This window comes from Cryptotermes secundus, unplaced genomic scaffold (assembly GCF_002891405.2).
Source record: "Cryptotermes secundus unplaced genomic scaffold, Csec_1.0 scaffold932, whole genome shotgun sequence".
Classification (NCBI taxonomy): domain Eukaryota; kingdom Metazoa; phylum Arthropoda; class Insecta; order Blattodea; family Kalotermitidae; genus Cryptotermes; species Cryptotermes secundus.
The window spans coordinates 462,742-483,363 of NW_019727409.1; the positions used below are offsets into that span (position 1 = coordinate 462,742).

General features: G+C 39.0%; 1 protein-coding gene across 3 annotated transcripts in view; it reads right to left on the reverse strand.

Moving 5' to 3' along the window:
* Nucleotides 1-456: 456 nt before the first annotated feature.
* Nucleotides 457-20,622, reverse strand: part of LOC111864753 (kelch domain-containing protein 2-like) — a 36,144-nt gene continuing 15,978 nt past the window's right edge. For 2 of the 3 annotated variants that reach the window (XM_023852256.2, XM_023852258.2), the window contains exons 8-11: nucleotides 19,351-19,517; nucleotides 9,836-9,888; nucleotides 4,523-4,650; nucleotides 457-718 (exon numbers count right to left, since the gene is read on the reverse strand). In XM_023852256.2, coding sequence (XP_023708024.1) covers nucleotides 4,545-4,650; nucleotides 9,836-9,888; nucleotides 19,351-19,517 — 326 coding nt within the window. In that variant the 3' untranslated portion in view covers nucleotides 457-718; nucleotides 4,523-4,544. Of the gene's footprint in view, nucleotides 719-4,522; nucleotides 4,651-9,835; nucleotides 9,889-19,350; nucleotides 19,518-20,622 lie in introns of those variants that run through there. The other variant, XM_023852259.2, reaches the window with a different exon arrangement.

A 20,622-nucleotide genomic window follows, 5' to 3' on the forward strand; every position in this document is an offset into this window, starting at 1 on the left:
CTGNCCACTGCCAACTCTGTGAGGAATACGCTACAGAGATTTGGTTGGGAAGTGCTTCAACATCCCCCCTACAGCCCAGATCTCTCCCCATGTGAGCTTCACATTTTTGGAGACTTGAAGAGAGACATTCGTGGACATCGGTTTGCATCGGATGAAGACATGTGTGGCTGGGTAAAGATGTGGTTCCGCAGACAGCCCGCAAGCTTTTTCAAGGATGGGATTGACTGTCTTATCTCCGAGTGCGATAAATTTATGTTTAGTTTTGGAGATTACTTTTGAGGTAAGAAATGTTCTTTAATATGTTTTGGCTTCTGACCCATTTTCATTTGACTGCCCCTCATAATTCCCTAGTCACACAAATTGTAGCTGCATCACTTCTTATAAAAATGGGGAGCTCCTCCTCAACAACAAAACATTCAACACTACTTAATGTCTTGTCAACATGGACACAAAATGTGCAATCTAATAATCTGTTATATTGTACCTTAATTCCTTTACATTAAGAAGCACAATAGCCAGACATGTTCATCTCCTATGGAAAACATACTTCATGTATATACATAATTAAATAGCACAATATCAAGTATGTATAAAATATTAATTTGTGATCAACCAACATGTCTGAGCAGGGGAACTCAACGCAGTTATGAGCCTTGATTGGCACCATACGACTGGTTGGCAGCCATTTTTGTACAGGACAACATTTGGCATCCAAAAGCTGAAAGAAAATAGAAATGACTCAAAAAGTACAACAAGAATTGTGAACAATCATCACTTTTTCAAAATAGAGACAACCAACAACTTTTAAGTCAGTTCCATAAAATGATTCAATTCCACATTCAGTAATCAGAGTGGATACTTACAACTACCACATTTTGATAGCCTTCATGAGAAAATTAATATGAGTATTTCAGTCCACTATCATGAAAAAAGTATATATTTCTATTACAATATCACACTTCTTCTGTTGTGTATATCACAATTGCATCTCTCATTACATCATCCTCCAAACCCCACTTCCATTGCCATTCTCACATCCTTATCGATTCATTTCTCCCAACTCCCATCAGCACCATTCCCTTCTCCAAGAACTTCATCAACTTCCTCTGTACTATTTTCATGTAATACTCACTTGCTATCAAATCTTCATGCACCTCTGCCTTAAGACTATCCCCATGTCCTCACCCTTAACCCTCAAATTCAAATTCACCTTCCTCCCCTTCTTCAGCTACCCTTTCCCTCCATCGTAACATTCAGCATGCACATTGCACTCTCCCACAACTAGGTCTGATCGTCCTTATTTACAGCTCACCATCATCTCAGTCACCTTGATCCTAACACACTGCTTATCACCACATAACAAACACATCATCATACTCAAAGTCCTCATGCCCATACTGTCGCCACTGCCACAACACAGTCATCATCAACCCTGCCTCACTCTGCTATATTACAGACATCTCCCACCCCTCTGCCCCTCACCATCATCACTCTCATCCAAATTTCATTTCCAAAACTGTCCTGCTTCCACCAATCATCATTCTCACCCCACCCTGATTCATAATAGCCTTCTTGCACCCTCATCACTCTGTCCCACTTCCCCCATCCATAATCACCCTTGTCCCATTTCCTTTTACCATCACTTTCTCATCACCCGCCTCCTCCCACATAATGCATTTTGGCTTGCCAGGGCCAAATGAAACATTTTAAATGATGGAGGGCAGGTCACCAATTCAGATATTCAGAATTCTCCCCAATGATAAAATATTCAAAATTATACATACACATACATACATACTTTATTTCACTACCATCACTTTCTCATCACCCGCTTCCTCCCACATAATGCATTTTGGCTTGCCAGGGCCAAATGAAACATTTTAAATGATGGAGGGCAGGTCACCAATTCAGATATTCAGAATTCTCCCCAATGATAAAATATTCAAAATTATACATACACATACATACATACTTTATTTCACTACCATCACTTTCTCATCACCCGCTTCCTCCCACATAATGCATTTTGGCTTGCCAGGGCCAAATGAAACATTTTAAATGATGGAGGGCAGGTCACCAATTCAGATATTCAGAATTCTCCCCAATGATAAAATATTCAAAATTATGTAGAATAAAACAAAAACTAAGCAACCCAACAGATAATCATGGAGCATGAAGGTCCTCTAAAGAAACAAAAAGCCCGTATTTGGCCAGTAGAAACTTGTCACACTACATGAACAAGATCTATGTTGTGTAACCTATCTGTGCATGATTATTGGAGCAGAAGACCAATAATGCACACCTACTACCCAGCATGTGTTGGTATGTATCACAACAGATTTCTGTATGATGCAGATTAATAATAATGACATATAAGTTCCCCAGAACAACCAAGCTATGACACCTTATTCATAATTAGCCCATTACACACCTTCACTTCAGAATTTAGAGAACTATATAAATGCTCAAGAAAGATCTCACCAACAACAAGGCAATCTGTGCATTTCAAAGGTACATATTTTTTTGAGGGCGCATGATGGTGAAGTCACTAATTTGGAAGCAAGATTTTTCAACTGTCTGAAGCAACAGTGGCTATGAACACAACAGCACAATACATACTGACACGTGCCCTACTCGCACAGATCATAACACTGAAGTCAATGTTAATGATAAGCTGTGTCATAAAGTCAAAAAGGATTGATGGTTCTCTAGCATAAAATTCTTTAATCATCTATGGGCATGTAAGACAATAGCTGTGGGCATAGTAATGCCCAATGGAAAAGAGTTCCTAAACAAGAATTTCCAAAAATAATGGAGGACAAAGGAAAGAACTGTTTGTCAATGGCATCAGATCTTGGCTATAAGAGTGGAAAGATACCCAGGGTGTTCATAGGATCACATGGTATGTCAGCCATGGGTGACATAAAAGCATACAAGGGACAGCACAACAGTTACAGACTACAATACGATTAAATACAAAAAAGGCGTTGATATGTCCTACAAAATGTTGGCATACTATTTGTTCCAGAGAAAGTCAGTAATGGGCAAAAGAAAGTTTTCTCCTGTCTCTTCAGTATCACACTACACCCCATAGCTTTGCTCAGTCAGTGACATATTATTATTATTATTTAACTACAATTGGGTGTTCACCTGGTGGCAGTAGAACTTACACTGACACAGACAAGGAGAGTCTATAACATAAGGGAACAATACAAAACAAAATACAATACATAAAACAATGTACACACAGTGCAAATCCAAACATTGCACTCGAACAAGGACATTTCACATTACTTCACGTGTTTCCATTCAAACTGCGCCTAAGGCCTCAGTACTTGCAACAGCTTTCCTAACCCTCTTTCTAAAAGAGTTTAGTTTACAGGGGGAAAACGCTAGTATGCCTGCAGGTAAACTGTTCCAATCCTTTATGGTCCTATTTACAAAAGAATATTTGCCAACATAAGTTCATTGTTTCCTGCTTCTAACTTTCCAAATATGATGGTCCCTATTCGGGTAGCATGGTTTAAGTAGGCTATCCCCTATTGCTTTCCAAGCCGGTCTCCTGGTGTATGCCTTGTAGAGAGCGCACAAATGGGCTATCAATCTATGCTGTGCCAGAGTTTCCCAACCAGATTCATCTGTAGGATTGAAAAATTTAACTGCTCTTCTTCATACCCGATTTAAAGTGCTAACCTGCCATTCTCTGTATGGGTCCCAACATACCGAACCATATTCAAGTATCGGTCTCATCCTCACCAGTGACCAAAAATCCCGAGGTTCTTCCTGGTTTTCCTCAGTCTCTTTAGGCAAATGTCAGGTACATTAATTCCATGGCAGAGGTTCCTCATTGAAAAGCTGATACTTATTCAGCTGGTCCAGAAACTGTTTGTCTTTATATGACCTCAAGGTTAACTTCTTTGTGCACAGTAGCTCACTACTGTACTCCACACTCAGCCAGCTCAATTGTGTCCAAAGTGCGAATCCTTATTACTAGATGATCTATTTTAATATTATCCTTTCATCAATGGCTTTGTCTCCAAAATGGATTGCTCTCTTCAGGTTTTTAAGTCAAAATTTTACATTCATTTCTCTTTTCCCCCAAATATGCTGTCTTACCCGCCTCATCCTCCTTGAAAATCAAAATCAAAATATCAGGTGAAGAGGACAAATTATGAAGTTCTTTATTATGTAAGTTTCTCCACCTTCCTATTACTTCCTTATTCTTAGATCCAAACACTCTCCTAATAACCTTTTTCTCAAACATCTTCAAATCATGATTTTCAAATGTCACACTATTTCTTAAAATAAATGATATATGGTTCCATATAATCTTACTGATTCAGTCATATCAGAGAATTTCTTGCTTAATGCTACACAGATCCAAGCAGATGAAACTCTTACTGCATGACTTGTTATGGGGAAAAAATTTATTTTCTAGCACATTAATCTCAATAAAGGAGTGTGTTTCAATGAGATGTGACTTAATTAGATCTGTGCTCACATGTGGGACATGTATATCTACCATAAGATAAGGAAAGCAGTGACTACTGCTTCAGCCGTTCCTGAAGTATCCTCTGCAGGTTCTTGGGTAGTGACGACCACTCAGACTTGAGCTGCTCCTCATACGAGATCACAGCATCAAGGCACAACCTGTAAGAGAAAACTATACAGTGAAATACTCTTTGGGTTAAAAATATTCTGTAATTATTCCAAAACATTTAATTTCTTTGCCAAAGCCTGCCACAGTATGTTCACGCTCAAATAAATTTTGCATGGGGCACATTATATATTTATGAAATAAGATAATGGCTCAGAATTTAATACTAAGAGTGTCATATGCAGCCCAGAAGAGACGAAGGCCAGCCTGGGAGAAATGGAGGCTACAGTGGATGTCTTCAAAGAAAGATGGACGAACTAGATGCCACAGATTTTGAGGCAAATTTAGAAGAAACAGAGTAAAATCAGAGCATCAGGAAGTTCCTAAGAAAGAGGCCATGGTGGAAACTATCAGAGCACTGGAAGACTGATATGGGGACCAACACCTAGCCATAGGATGTCACTGACAGCCGAAGAAACGAACCCATGGCAATGGTGGATCCTGTAAGAAGTTGGCCACCATCTGCAGACGAATGACCCACTGGGCTGTTCCTGCATGACATAAGCAATGTGGTCATTAGGGACCAGGCAGGAACAATGTTGCAAGAGGAGCCCCTAAGGGAGGGACCTTCAGGAAGATATGTCATGTGCAACCAAAATGCAACAACAGAATGAAGGACCAGGGTCCAAGACAGCAGCTACATCCGAGAAAGGAGAGGACAACGCAGGAGGCGTTTCATGAGACCCTCAGACTAACTCAAGAGTTGGAGGTTGAAAAGTGAATAGTCAGGTCTTAGACTGGGTTATGGGAAGTGAGTGACTGGACACTGTAGAAAGGTCAGCACCACAGAAGCAAAAGTAGAGACTACACATAGCTCAACAGCCAGACCACTCTTGGAACTTTTGCCCACAGCCCTCAGAAGAGAAGGATGATGGTGGAACACCTGGAAAAGCTTGCCTCTTATCAGGTAACCACTCAGGACAAGCAACCTTAAGCAGGAAGCAACAGGAGCAGTTGGAGAGTAATCACCATGAAAATCAAGCCACAGGAAAGGAAGGTGAGGCCTAACACAGACACCACAAGCACAGCTCTCAGAAAAGAAGATGGCAGTGCCCCTGTAGGCTATTCAGGATGAATAGCCTTAAGGAGGGAGCAATATGGCATGTAGACCTGTTGCTAAGTAATAACCATGAAATAAGCAGTTACACAACAGCTGCTGTTAGATAATGGCTCTGTAAACAATGGCCGTTGCTAGGTAATGGCCACAACAGATTCATAACATGCAACGATGGAGTAACTGGGAAGCAGTGTTCTCTATGCGGTCTATCCGCCAGCTACATGATGCAACAATAGAAGTACTGCTGGAAGAGGTATTTTCTGTGTGGTCTGTGCCGAGGCTATATAACAGAGCAGCTGTGATCACGAGTCTTGAGACAGCGTGAGAATAGTAGGAGATGGGTGCTCGATGGCTGCAGCCTGGAAGTTAGTCAGCTGGAGCAATGAGTTAGCTGTGAGACAGTCTCCGGCCAGTAAGGATGTAAACATGGAAATTGATAGATCTTCAGTGTTGGAAGCCATTACCAGACAGCGACTGGTGAAGACACAGCAGACTGAGGAGACTTAGTATGTGCTGTGGTGAACTGTTGGGTGTGTGTGAATTAGCGAAAGCACTATAGTTACTTGTAATTACGACCTGTAAGTGTTCAATAAAGTCAACTACCAACCTAAACCCCATATACAGTCACTCATATACATACATGACAATATGATAAGCCATTTGGAAGATAATTCATGAAACATGCCTTTGCATGATAAACTGAAAAGCAAACAAGCTCTGGACCCAACCCTACCATCAATATTGTAATGTGTCACAGTGGCTAAGATGCAGGCTTGGATTGGTGAATCGGTTTACTGGATCTTTGCTAGTTGTAACTACAAATAATTTTAACGCTTTCAAGATTACTGTAATTATAACACACACGTTAAGGCTTCACAGGTCTTCTGTTCACTTCTCTTCTACAATGAACTCAGAAGTCAGAACTCCTGGTTCCAATTCATTCTGCTCTTGTGCTTAAGCTGCTTCTACTTCTCTGCCAGCCTGGGAATTGTACTCACTTATATAGCCAAGGGGTGGACATCAAACAGCAGTAAACACTTATCACGTGATCCTACCTACTGTTGCTATGTGACATCACTGCATGTGCGCAAGCTGACAGACACACAAGAAACACATGTCATGTGATGGCCACCTACTGTTGCTGTGTGATATCACTGTTCCTGTGCCAGCTGCCGGACACATAAAAACAACGCAGCTTGCTCTATTGTTGTGTAATGAACGGTGTTTACAGAGCTCCTGCCTGGCAATGCATTGATCAAATCCATTATAATATACAGTCACATGCCATGCCTTTCCTTCTTTGGATTTTGAAACCCTTACTCTCCCATCCCTACATATCACACGTGTGAAAACTACAGAAGGCCTTGAAGAGAAAAAACAACAACTATAATGAAAACGCTATGAATGTATAAACCTGTGTTGGATTTGCTGAATTAGCTGAATTCCATAGGCCCATATGGGTTTGAGTAGCCAGTCACGGTAGCCGAGCGGTCTAAGGCATGTACTATCTTCGCTCGTTTGGAAACCGGGATCGCGGGTTCGAATCCCAATCAGGGCGTGGATGTTTAGTTTGTGTGTGTGCGTTTTTCTGTGTTTGTGTATAGGTAGAGGCCTTGCGACGAGCTGATCACCCGCCCAAGGAGTCCTACCGAACATGTAAGATCTAGAAAAACCGAAGTGAATGGAGAAGTTCATGGAGGTAGGCCTAGGCCCACTGGGGCTGTAGTGCCAAAGAAAAAAAAATAATATGGGTTTGAGTACTGCTATGTATAGGCAGAGTTTGCTTTCTATTGATAGTGTTGACCTTCCAAAGTTTGATACACTTGATGGCAATTCTATACATTGGCAATAATGACCTACAATAAAATAATGTACAGACTGTTCAGGCCCAGCATCCCACTCATTACAACATGTGCTGGGACTTCCACACTGAAAGGACAGACCAGGTTGACAGTGATAATGTTTACCTTAACAGAGCACCTGTCAGATTATGTACATAAACCACATATATTGTGACATAATGCCTGTAAGCCAGAATAGTTCATTGCTAGACAATGGTTTGCTAGGCAAGTTTCCACAGTAATGGATAGGTTTATGGGAAAACCAGACCGTTGCTACAAAATTAACAAATGTTCCACGGGACTCAGTCCTGAGAATGACTGCACTGGCGAGGCCCAGCAGCAATTGTAAATGATAGACCCACTCTCTTGTCAGAGAGGACTATAAGCACAGTGTTCAGTTAGAAAATAAAAATTCTGGTCATGGGTATCAAGGGGCTTGTCATCAAGATGAACCGATTGGTGGTAAACCACCAGTCATAAAGTATCTCTGACTCTGACTCCAATTTGGCATTCATTCATCATTCATCCTTAGCGATTTGCGAGCGAGCCATCATTTGCAAGAGAGTTCAGTAGCTGAAATGAGTTGAGCGTTCAGCTGTGGAGTGTTAACCATTGGACAACAGAAGATGAAGAAGTGACTGATTCATAAATCAGAACAAAGTCAGTCACATTAGAAGAGAAGACACTTGTAGTCCAGCATGGAATGGAAGGAGTCTTAGACAATCACTGATTGTGACCTGTTATAACTGATTGTAATGAAGAGTGCTTGTAAAAGAAGATGTCAATAAAGCCAATCATCCAGTTCAGAATACGTCATTACTGGTCACAGAACCTGGGATATGTGAAAATATGATGAGATAGTTCAAAATAGCAGAATATGTTGTGTGGACTTATACGCAACAGGATCATTGGTCCTTTCTTTTTGTTGAGCAGACTGTCATCTCTACCTCAGCTGCACAAGCAAAGAACTTATAACTTCTTGGGTAGAACACATGCAACCAAATTAATCTCCCAGCATTAGAGGTTTTGAAGGAAACATTTGGAAGCAGATTTCTTAATATGCATGGCAGCCTTTCTGAGTGGGCCACCGCTTTCACCTCTGCAACCCTTGCACAACTGATAATATGATAGAGGCAATACTGTAACAAGTGTTTTCAGTCTCCATAGAAACTCTGCAAGCCATTTTACACACTCTGATCATTCAACTTTGACAATAACATCTCACAAGGGAGAACACACAATGAACATGTTTCACAGTCAGGACTGTATATCCTATATGTAGTCATTTTAAATAAACAATTATGTCTGTATAGATTATTTCAATTTTATGACAAAATAAAACAGTTTAATAAGTAACAACAGCTTGTATTTTTTAAACTGCACAGATTATATAGCATCATAGTGTGACATGTTGCGCAACGGAGAACCCCTACCTCCCCAGCGGCACATGGAGGTAACGTAGTGCTCTCGTTACTACTTGTCGCGCTACACAGGGCACCACTCCCCCCCCCCCGCCGGCGGGNGCCGAGCGTGACAAGTATTAATAGCGCAGGAGCTATACAAGTCTCGCTGAATTACACACTCCAAATATAACTGGTGATCACGAACTATCACTGATTCTCACACACGCGTCTGTAACTCGTAACTTGCGAACTGAGAACTGTCGTCAGCGGCTGTGTATCTCCCTTATAAACCCTCACCAGGGCAACGAGAAAACAACCACGTGGTAGGCATCACTGTTGCTAGGGTCGTCTATCGCAACCACTGTTTATCCACGTTGCATAGCGACCAGTGCGCTGGGATTCGGCTCGCTTNGGGGGAGGGGGGGGAGTGGTGTCCTGCGTAGTGCGACAAGTAGTAACGAGAGCGCTACATTACCACCACGTGCCGCTGGGGAGGTAGGGGTCCTCCGTTGCGCAACATGTCACACTGCTCCCTCCTTAAGGCTGTTCATCCCGAATAGCCTAACGGCGCATCCCCGTTCCTTTGCTTCGGAGGCTGTTCTTGCAGCATCCGTTCTCCGGCCGTTACAATATGAAAGGAAGATGGTGACTCATGAATTGAAACAGACATGACAATGGTTGTAGTCTATTTTAAATTACCATCCCATCCCCTGTCTGGAGACACTAAAGAAACACATGGACCCTCTTAACAAGAATAACAAGATTTCAGGTCAAGAGCTGCAACCTGTATCCGCTGAACACAAAGCAGGACTTATTATTCAACTACAAGAATCAGTAAATGTTCCTCTCAGACCTAAGGCAAAGTACTCAAACTCACCTGAGTAAAGATTTGGGAGTGAAGTTTATGACTAGGAGCTCCTCCGCATGATCCTAAAACAAAGTAATGATAAATTTGATTTGTTTCATACTGGTCCGTCACACTAACAATATTATAAAGGATAAAACAATTTGATCCAGTGTGACTGTTGAAGTTTTTACTACTTCAATTCTTAATACCCTTACATGTTTTGGTCCCAATAGACCATCATCAGAGGGACATCGATACTCTTTGGAAACCAATATTACAATAGATGTTCTGAGTGTTAAAATACATACACATATACAATGTTTGTAATGCACAATATATACAAAATCTAAAGTGTCCACAACTACAGTGGCCGTCTTGGTATATTAAAGTTTTAAAAAAAAACTTTTGTTATTTAAGTTGAAATTTATAAACCAAGTAGGTTCGTGTCCCTTCTCTTTTTGCCTTTCTTGACGGGGGCCGAACTTGTGCCGCCTGTCTTTCTTGAGAAGGAGTTTCTGGAAATATATTATGGGTACTGTATTATTTCAGCAACCCTATTATATATGTGTGTATATATTATATTTTAAGGAGTTTGTTGTTTCATCCTACCTTTGATATCGCTCTGTGTTTGTTCGTGGCTTGCTGTGTTGTTTTTACTGTTCTAGGGTGTGTTGTGCCACGTATTTATACTTCCTGTGTCTGTGATGTTAATGTGGGTGTGTTCTGATGTTGTATTACGAGGTCGAACATGTTATGTTGGTTATTACTTTCTTTTATGTGTTTTTGTTCTTCTACTAATTTATTGAGGGTGTTAAGAATTGAAGTAGTAAAAACTTCAACAGTCACACTGGATCAAATTGTTTTATCCTTTATAAAGTAATGATACTTTTAATGCAAGATTCGGTGCAACAGAAATGGGTCAAATCATGTGGTACAAAAGAGGCACATTTATTTATAAATGTTCTCCAATACATTATTAATCTTTACAGGACCATGTTATGTTCCAGGTTCTGGAATAGCATAAACTGACATTATTCTTCTGTTTACTATAATAGAAGGAAAAATTATGCATGTAAATTCACTCAATATATATCAAATTTGGTGAAAATCTGGGGCAGAAATACCACACTTATGCAATCATGTTACTTAATTGAGCAACTGAAAAAATAAGCACCCCTTTATAATTAATATTTTAGTATATATACCCCAACACAAAATCAAGAAGAGATTTCATCCCCAGATGATCTTGTCTAAGAAGTTAATCTTGATCCATTTGTGGATTTAGTTTAATATTGTGACAATATGAAAAATCAGTCAGGTATGAAAATCAAATGCACAGATTGCCTAAAGGATTTACAATTTACAATCATGAGACCAGAATTCTGATGTTAAAAATACCAGCTGAAAAATGTTTACAAACATTAACAAATAACTAATCCAAGCTGGTGGCTGGAATTACATTCTGAAATTCATGCATTCTGTTTCATGCATGCATGCACACACAAAACCCTCAGTTGTGAAAACTTGTGTTAGGATGTCAGAAATCTCACTCCATGTTTCACAAAGATCTGATTATTGATTCAAGATCATTTGCCAAATACATGAGTAACCAAAGTAACATAAGTAACATAGGCCCATAAGCCTACATTTTGTTATGGGAATTCAACATGAACACAGCACAAAGCAGAACACATTATATATACTAGTGTACCACATTACCAAGGGAGGGAAGATGTACACTAAAGGGGTACATATACTTTCCCAGTGCATACTTTGTGATCTGACATACCTCACTTATCTTGATGTTAATAAAAATATGAATGTATTGATATAAAGTAAATCAAAACATATTTCAGTCATCATAGATGCCATGGCCATGCGCACACTAGTCCAGCGCAAGAACCCATGTAGCTAAACTGCAATGGATTATGTAGAGAGGGGGTCAAAAAATACACACACTTCAGCATACAAAGTACCTACTTAAACAATTTCATGGTATACCTTCAGTTCAACTTTAAAAATGTCTAAGATAATCTCTATAACACACTTTCATAGAGATTACTTAGACACATTTTCAAAGTTCAACAAAAGATATACAAACAAATTACTTAAGTAGATTTTCTGTATGTTGAAGTGCAGATACATTTTTTGGCCCCTCTGTATTTATATTACATAAACATGACATTAACAACATGAGATTTGCAGAACTGAAGTCTTTGTAATAGAAAAGTGGGTATTATAAGTTCAATTTGGAACCTTTTGTCTACATTAATAAATATTTAATGAAATACTTCTGACTCTATGTGGTATGAAACAGCAAGAAGTACTGTAGTTAGGGACAATTCTTTTGGCCAGTCAAAGGATTTCCATCACCTTCCACTACTGATCTGCAGGGCTACCTCTCACTACCTGCCAACATATGTAACTGTGTATCAAAACTCCATACAAATTCATTTCTTGTACCAGTATTTTTATTTGTGGTAATAAATGATGAGGTACTAACCTTGACTGGCCAAAAAAAATGTCCCTGACTTTAGTACACCTACATTTACAAATAATGAACATAAAAGACAAACAGGTATGCAACATTGGAAAGAATGCATTTGGAAAATATGTGTACACTGCTGGAGTACATTTTTCCACTGAACTGCGACATAAACGATATCAACCACATGTCTACAAACCTGTCGGATAGGAGCCACACTAGTGCCACTCAATGTATTGTTCTCAAATTATGAAGTTGGATATTTGAAAATTAACCCTTATTGAGGTATTTCTTTTTTAAAAATAAAGGTGGAAAGGGCGTACTCAATAATGCAGTATACAAAATTATGAGTGGTGTTCTTTCACAATGATTAAGCTTACTAAATCATAGGAACAATAAAATACAACTCTGTTAGTCTATCATACCAAATTTCAATAAAATCTGTGGAAAGGTTTATAGGATATATAATAAAGTGCATTTATGGATTTGTGGAAATTAGGTTTTATTATGAATCAAATGGCTGAAGACTGGATTTGCCCAACAACACTAAGCAGAAGTCTCCCATACCAAATTTCAACAAAGTGTGTGAAACAATTTATGAGTGACTATGAATAGTCCATTGATAGTGTTACATAAACTAGGTGTCATCATGGAACAATGTGCTTGAAAACTGGAACTCCCTGACAACTCTGATGAAAGCCACCGATATCCAATTTCAACAAAATATCTCTGAATTGGTTTATGGGATACATGGAAAAGACCATGCATGGCTTTACGTAAAGTAGGTTTTATTATGGATCAATGTGCCTGATAATCGGAACTACCAGCAACTTTTCATAGGAATATCCTATTCACATTTTAGAAAATCCATCCAGTAGTTTAGACTCTGATGCTCAGTCATAGACAGATGCACATCCATGATCTCCACATAAGTCATTCTGTTTACTTCTTAAAGGTCTAAAAATGGAAAACAGTAACATGGCAACTATAAGAAATACTTTTGTGCTGTTAGTGATGTGCACATGCATACATAGTCAATCTGTTTGTCTGTCCCCTGATGTAACTAATATCAACAATGTAACTTACATGAACTTACTGATTTTTATTAAATAATATGAAATGTTTCTACTATCTTATCAGAAACCTGCAATACTGGAGACACAATCATGCCACTTACATATAACTTTCAAGCTTTATATGGTGATAATTCTTTGAAACGTACACAACTTATATTCTGGGGCAGGACAGAAAAGTAACAGGCAACCACACAAAATATTTTGGGGTGCAGATAATTACTTGCCAGTAGCAAGTACCTGTACTTTCACCCTGCCTGAAAAATAAACACATACAAACTGTATTTACTTTGAGTTTGAGCCGTGTCTCAAAAAATGGTTGGGTTGAACCAGAGTGAATGAGGAGTTCACCTGCTGCTGGGAAAAGACAAGCAGTGTGGCTGCAGCGTGGCTCACCATGGTCATATGGCAACAAAAATTCCTGCCACTCATGGTCCAAGCCCTCACTATACACGGTGAGCAACCAGCAGTCATCTGGAGAAGCACAACATCGTAGTGACTGATGCTGTGTTATGTGGCCTTTCGTTTGATGTACACACTCAATTTGCTCAGACAACAGTAAGGATGTGTATAAATTTCAACTCCACTCACTCTAGGAGCTGAGCCCTTCTTGAGAAGCCACCAACTGTTCAGCTACTCAAGAACTTCCCAACATTTTATGGAACTCGAAAGTTCATTAACATGTTCATAAGAGCCCTCCACTGGTCCCTATCCTGAGTCAGATCAATCCAATCCATACCATCCCATCCTATCTTTCTAAGATCCATTTTAATATCGTCCACCCACCTATGTCTTGTTCTTCCTAGTGGTCTCTTTCCTTCTGGCTTTTACACCAGTATCTTATATGCAATCCTCTTCTCCCCATTTTTGCTACATGCCTTGCTCACATCATCCTCCTTGACTTGATCATTCCAATTATACTTGGAGAAGGGTCCAACTTATGAAGTTTTCTCCAACCTCCTGTCACTTCATTTCTCTTTGAGTCCAAATATTCTCAACACCCAGTTCTCTAACACTCCCAGTCTATTTTCCTCCCTTAATGTCACAGACAAAGTTTCACACCCATACAGAACCACTGGCAAAATTATAGTTCTGTATATTCTAATTTTTATCTTTTTATACAGCAGATGAGAAAAGAGTTTCTGGACTGAATGGTAGCAAGCATTCCTCAAGTTCAATCTCCTCTTAATCTCTTCCTGAATCAGGTTATCTGTTATAGTTGTTCCCAAATATCTGAACTGTGTCACATTTTCAAAGCATCTGTTACCTATCTTTATGTCATGATTTTGCCCTGCATTCTAGTGAGGAGACAGCAACACATACTTAGTTTTCTCTGTGTTTACTTCTATACCAACCTCTTTACTACTGTCAATTAAAATGCGTATGTTTTTCGTTATGGTATTCATATTATCAAGCAGAAGGTTTACATTATCATCATATTCCAGAAGGTGATGTGTCCCATTTCAGAATTTCAGTCCCGCCTGGTTTTCCTCGTCCTTCCCAATGGCATATACTATAGCAAAGTTGAAAAGCAGTGGCAATAAAACATCCCCTTGGTTTAGACCATTCTGGATAGGAAAATTATCAGACAAATGCTTACCTTTATGGACTTTACTATATGTTTCGTTTAAACACATTTTAATTAGCCTAATTAGCTTCATGGGTACCCCAAACTCTATGAGAATATGGCTCAATACTTTCCTCTTAACTGAATCATAGGCTTTCTTGGGTCTGTGAATAGCTGATGTACTATCTCATTGCAATCCCACTTCTTCTCCAGTATCTGATGAAAGCAAAAGTCTGCTCAGTAATTGATCTGTTACATCAAAATCCACACTGATGATCCCCAATACTATCATCTATGTATGAACTTAACATTGAGAGAATACTGGATAAAATTTTATAAGAAATTAATAGCAGTGATATCCCCTGATAATTACTACGGTCAGTGTTACCACCCTTCTTGTGAACTAGTACAATGACAGACTCCTTCCATTGATCAGGCAATTTTCCTCATGCCAAATAGAATTAATGAGTTTATGGATCTCAGACCATAATGTTTCACCTACTGCTTGAACCAGTTCTGCCTGAATTTGATCACTGCCTGGCAATTTATACCTTTTCCAATTGTTAAATAGCAATTTAAATCTCAACAGGACTAGGATCAAATACTAACAGCTCAGCTGTATGTATTTCTATCTACCTAACATCACTGACCCTATGTACATTCAATATCTGAGAGAAGTAGTTTTTCCACCTATTCAAAATGTTGTGGGAATCTGCAAGCAGATCGCCATTCTCATCCTTCACTAAGTTACTTCTAGGTTGGTGACCCCTCTAGTCATTTATGCCTCTATACAGGTATCTAATGTTCTTGTTCGTTGAAACATCATCAAGTTTGTCTTTCAGATATTCCCTATTTTTACTCCTGAAATGCCTGCTGGTTTCATATCTTATATTGTTCAGATTATCCCCATTTAACTCGCTTGGATCCTGTAACCACTGCAATTTGGTTTGTTTCCTTTGGTCTAATAATTCTGAGCATCCTTCATCGGACCATGGCTTATGCTTTGTCAATTCATAATAACCTAGACTGTGTTTGGCAGAAATTTTGATATTCTCTCTAAATAGTTTCCCAAGCTCTATTAATATCCACCCCAGTGTCAAAGTTTACCAAAGCTGTGAACCTATTTGAGATTTCAATACAATACTGCTCTTGACCCTCTACCTTGTTTAATTTCCTGAGATTGAGCCCCTTCATATGAATTCTGTGGGCTGTTTGTTTACTCACTGCCAGTCTCTCCCTAACTTTTGCCACCACCAGATAGTGGTCAATATATTTAATCCGCTGCCTTGAATGATTGGACATCAAGTATAATTGAATGCTGTCTCCTATCTATCAAGAAATGGTCCATTTGGTTGTGTCTCTCCATCAGGATGTGTCCAAGTAAGTTTATGAATGTTACAATATGGGAACATTGTACTTTTAACAATTGGATATCTGGATGCAGCAAAGTTTATTACTCTAACTCCATTACCATTACTAATTTTGTGTAAACTCTCATTCCCAGTTGTTGGTTTGAAAATGTCTTCTCTACCTACTTTGGCATTCAAATCTACCAACAAAATTTTCATATGGTATTTAGGTAATTTATCAAATATATGTTCTAGTTCTTCATTAAACCTGTCTTTCATATAATCAATTATATCTTCTGTTGGGACATGAACAATCAGAACAATGATATCACACCAGTGATATCTTAGTATTGTGTACGCCAGACTCTACTCACTTAACTGCTGGTATGATTCTCTTATTTATGAAAAAACTTGTACCTAATTCATGATTCTCATATCCCTTTCTATAGAAAAATTGATACTCACCAGCTTGTTCAGTGCAACCTCCGTCCCATCTGACCTCCTGTACTCCCACTAAATCTAACTTATATTTTGAGATTTCTTCCGCCACTGCCCTGAGTGAACCCACCCTATACATACTTCTAACATTGCAAGTATTAAATATCATACCCATTTTCTTTCACATAGGTCATTTATCCAAAGAATCTGTCCAGGTCCAAGGCTTCTTGTGATCTTCACAACAAGCTTATTTCTTATGGTTAGGAGTTGTTAGCCCCAAGGTCAACACCAAACCTGGAGGATCATCCCTTGTCAGCTGTTTGGGATTGCTTATTCAATTTATTCGCAGCTACCCTACATATTTGGAGGCTGTCTCCCCCATCTGTGACCTGAGGATGCACCATGCCGTGGTGCTAAGGGACCTAACTACGTTTCAACTGGTATACAAAATTCTTTCAGAACATTTTTGCACACCCTATGCCAGAATATTTTTATTTAAATGATGGGTGTATAGTATCATGAAGTCTGTAAGTGTATCTTTTCATGAAACTTGCTAGAAACATCCAACCTTTTGAAGCCAATCTTTCTGTGTTTCAATTTTCTACCATAAACAATATCAGCATTACCATCATGCAATCTTCTGAGCTGGGAGCAGTATTAGAGCCATTTAATATAGTACCTCAAAATCTGACACAGTAAAAGATATATGACAATGCTATTTTAGTACAATGACCGACTTTTTGGCCATTATCAACTGTCCCATTTTTATTTAAAGCAACCTTCTGGGCATTAGACTCTGTCTCATCCTTATTACCTCCAGAGATAGGGACCAAGTATATTAGTTCAACCCAACTCAGTAGGCTTTTTATCTGAGGATGAGGACAGTCCAGCCTCCAAAATGCCACTTTAAATGGAAATGGGACAATGGATAATGCCTAAAAAGTCAATCACTGCAATAGCATCTTTGCTGATGCCATATTTCTGTTGAATGTAAAATAATACGGTATACTTATATTTTCAATTTTACAGTAATAACTAATAAACATTCTGAAATTCTGTATGGAGATAAGCCTTAAACATGACAAGAAATCTTTTATGAATCATTTTTATATGTAAATATTACAAACGTGGTGACACTGTGAAACTGATGTTTTACCTGATAAATCTAACACAGTTGGACTCAATACTAGTGACAGCTATAGAGAGAAATGTATTACTAAACTGAAAAATTACTCATCTCCAGTTCCTGCTAACCTCAGTATACAGACCAAAACATTTAAAGGAAAGTAGGTCTCTCACATTCTTCCAGAACTTGCTAGTCCCCTTTTTGCTCATGGTTTACAATCTAAATTTATTGTAAAACATTCAGTACTTTTGAAGGGTCCTGTGGGTAAGATGGTGAAAACTTGGGAATACTCTCAGCTCATTCACATCCTTTTTATTTGGTGCCTGTTTTGGTACTCGATCTTTCCTTTTCACATCTCTTACTCAAATTTCTAAATCATAATTTTGACTTGTGGGTAGACAGAAACACCACCTTAGCATTACGACCAAATGCAAACTACTAATATGTAAAATTCATCTGTGAACTATGTTCACATACTGCAGTAAATGATAAGCATTCAATGAAAAGTGATAGAAATAAATTAAGAAGTCTGAGAAATTTATAGTCCCACAAACAAAAATTGATTATGGCTTTGCCTAGTAACAGCTGTTTATTCGCTTTGCCTAGCAACAGCTGTTTACTCACTGTTGCTAAGCAATGATACTTGTGTTGTCACTGTAACGTTTGCTTGAATGTGAGCAGCTCCCACACTGGATTATATCAACCATATGATGATTCAGATAAAATTAAAGTAGTGAAAGCAGAAAGAGAGGTGGCTGGGCATCTCTTCAAAAAAATTTAATGAAACTCAGTAGAAAATAACTTTCTCAGAGCCAGAGGGTATTAAAAGAATAGGAAGACCAAAAAGGAGGTGACTATGTAGGGTTGAACAAGACCTATAAATTCTTGGAACTCGTGGATGCAAGAAAAAGTGCTGGACAGAAAGCAATGGAGGAATGTTGCTGAGCTGATCAAGGCCTACACTACTAGTCTGTAGCATCGTAAACAGCAATTCATCAGAAGAATAAATTAGTTAATCTTCTTACCAAAATCAAATAGTTTAATGGGGAACTTGAGCATTTGCCAAATTTGGGAGACTTTAATTCATTACGAACAGCAATTTATTACTTTCACTGAATTCATATCATACAGTGTTATGTCAGCAGGCAGTCTGCATTAAAATGAGCACTGGTATTAAATTAGTTGACTGAATCAAAATGAAACTGCATATAACGAGGAGTACCCGTATTTCTACTAACAATTATACTGAGGGCAAAGATTGTGACAGTGCCTGGCAATAATCAGTCTTAACTGAAAGACTGTCAAGCAAAGAACAAAAGCCTCCATCTGTGCTCTATGCCACTTCAATTCATGATAGACTACTTAATGATAAACTAATTACAAGGGTTATTTAAGATGTTTCCCAATGGAATACCACACACTGATATGTACTTAAAAATACAAGACAGACATACCACAGAAACTACAAATACAATGCCACACACAACTTTGCTAGAATCAGACTCACTTTGCGTCCAGTAGGATCAAGGATGTTTGCTCTGTGTCCACCAATAATAAGGAGCTCCCCGCAGGTAGCAACATACTGTGCTTTGTGCCAAAGTCGAGGCTTGGAATGCTGACACCAGAATCTACACCAGTGAGTTGTGGACATGAGATCCAGGAGCCAGCAATCACCTTCCAAATATCCACACTATCAAAATCTCTCTCAAATCATATGGCACGCAACAAGACATTTGAGCATTTGGGCCAAAATCTACAATCATACTCAGGCAGATATTGACATTTCAATGTCTATGTCTAGCAAAATTAACACACTCATCTGGTTCCAAAGACTATCCTGCAAAAGACTGTTCATGATGGGTCCCACAACTGTTTCAAACAGCTGTATGAACACTGGCACAGGTGTGCAGCTGCTGAAGGATAGTATTTTGAAGGCAACTGCATCTGAAAGGGTTCTCAGTGCTGCCACATTCTATATATGACTCATGTCCCAAACTTTTTGAAGATTTCACATATAGTACAACAAGAGTGAAAAAAGTGTACTACAGTAAAGTACACATATTTTCCAAATTCATTCTATCCTGTCTACATAGTTCACTGGCCTTGATGTTCATCTATTGCAGGTACATATTGTGACATGTTGCGCAATGGAGGACCCCTACCTCCCTAGCGGCACGTGGCGGTAATGTACCACTCCCTCCCCCCACCCCCTCCGTGGTGACGTAAGACAGCGCGAGGTAACAGCATTGCTAGGCTATACGCCACGTCACAGTAGTGACGTGGCGGGCGACCCTAGCAACAGCGAACGGAATAAGAGCCGGCTGAGCAGCAAGCGAGAGTCAATGTGTTATCAACGAGTTCTCAGTTCGCAAGTTACGAGCTACAGACGTGTGTGCGAGAATCAGCGATAGTTCGTGATAACCAATTATATTTGGAGTGTGTAATTCAGCGAGACTTGTATAGCTCCCGCGCTATTAATACGTGAAGACTCTGGAAGATAGTGTAAGAGATTTTGTTGTAGGGTTTGTAAACTGTGGAAACCCGTAACATTGTGATAATTAATTGTAGCCGATATTTGTAGATTGTTCAATAAACCAATTAACGATCTCTACGGCGTATTCAGTAACGAAACACGTTACAATATCTATTTTTGTAAAGCTAATCACACCACAAACATCTCAAAGCATAGCCAGAAATTAATTTTCTTTCTTTGTAAATATAGTATTTACAAAATCAAAAAAATATTTTTACCTTAACCAAATCTAAAGAACAGTGATAA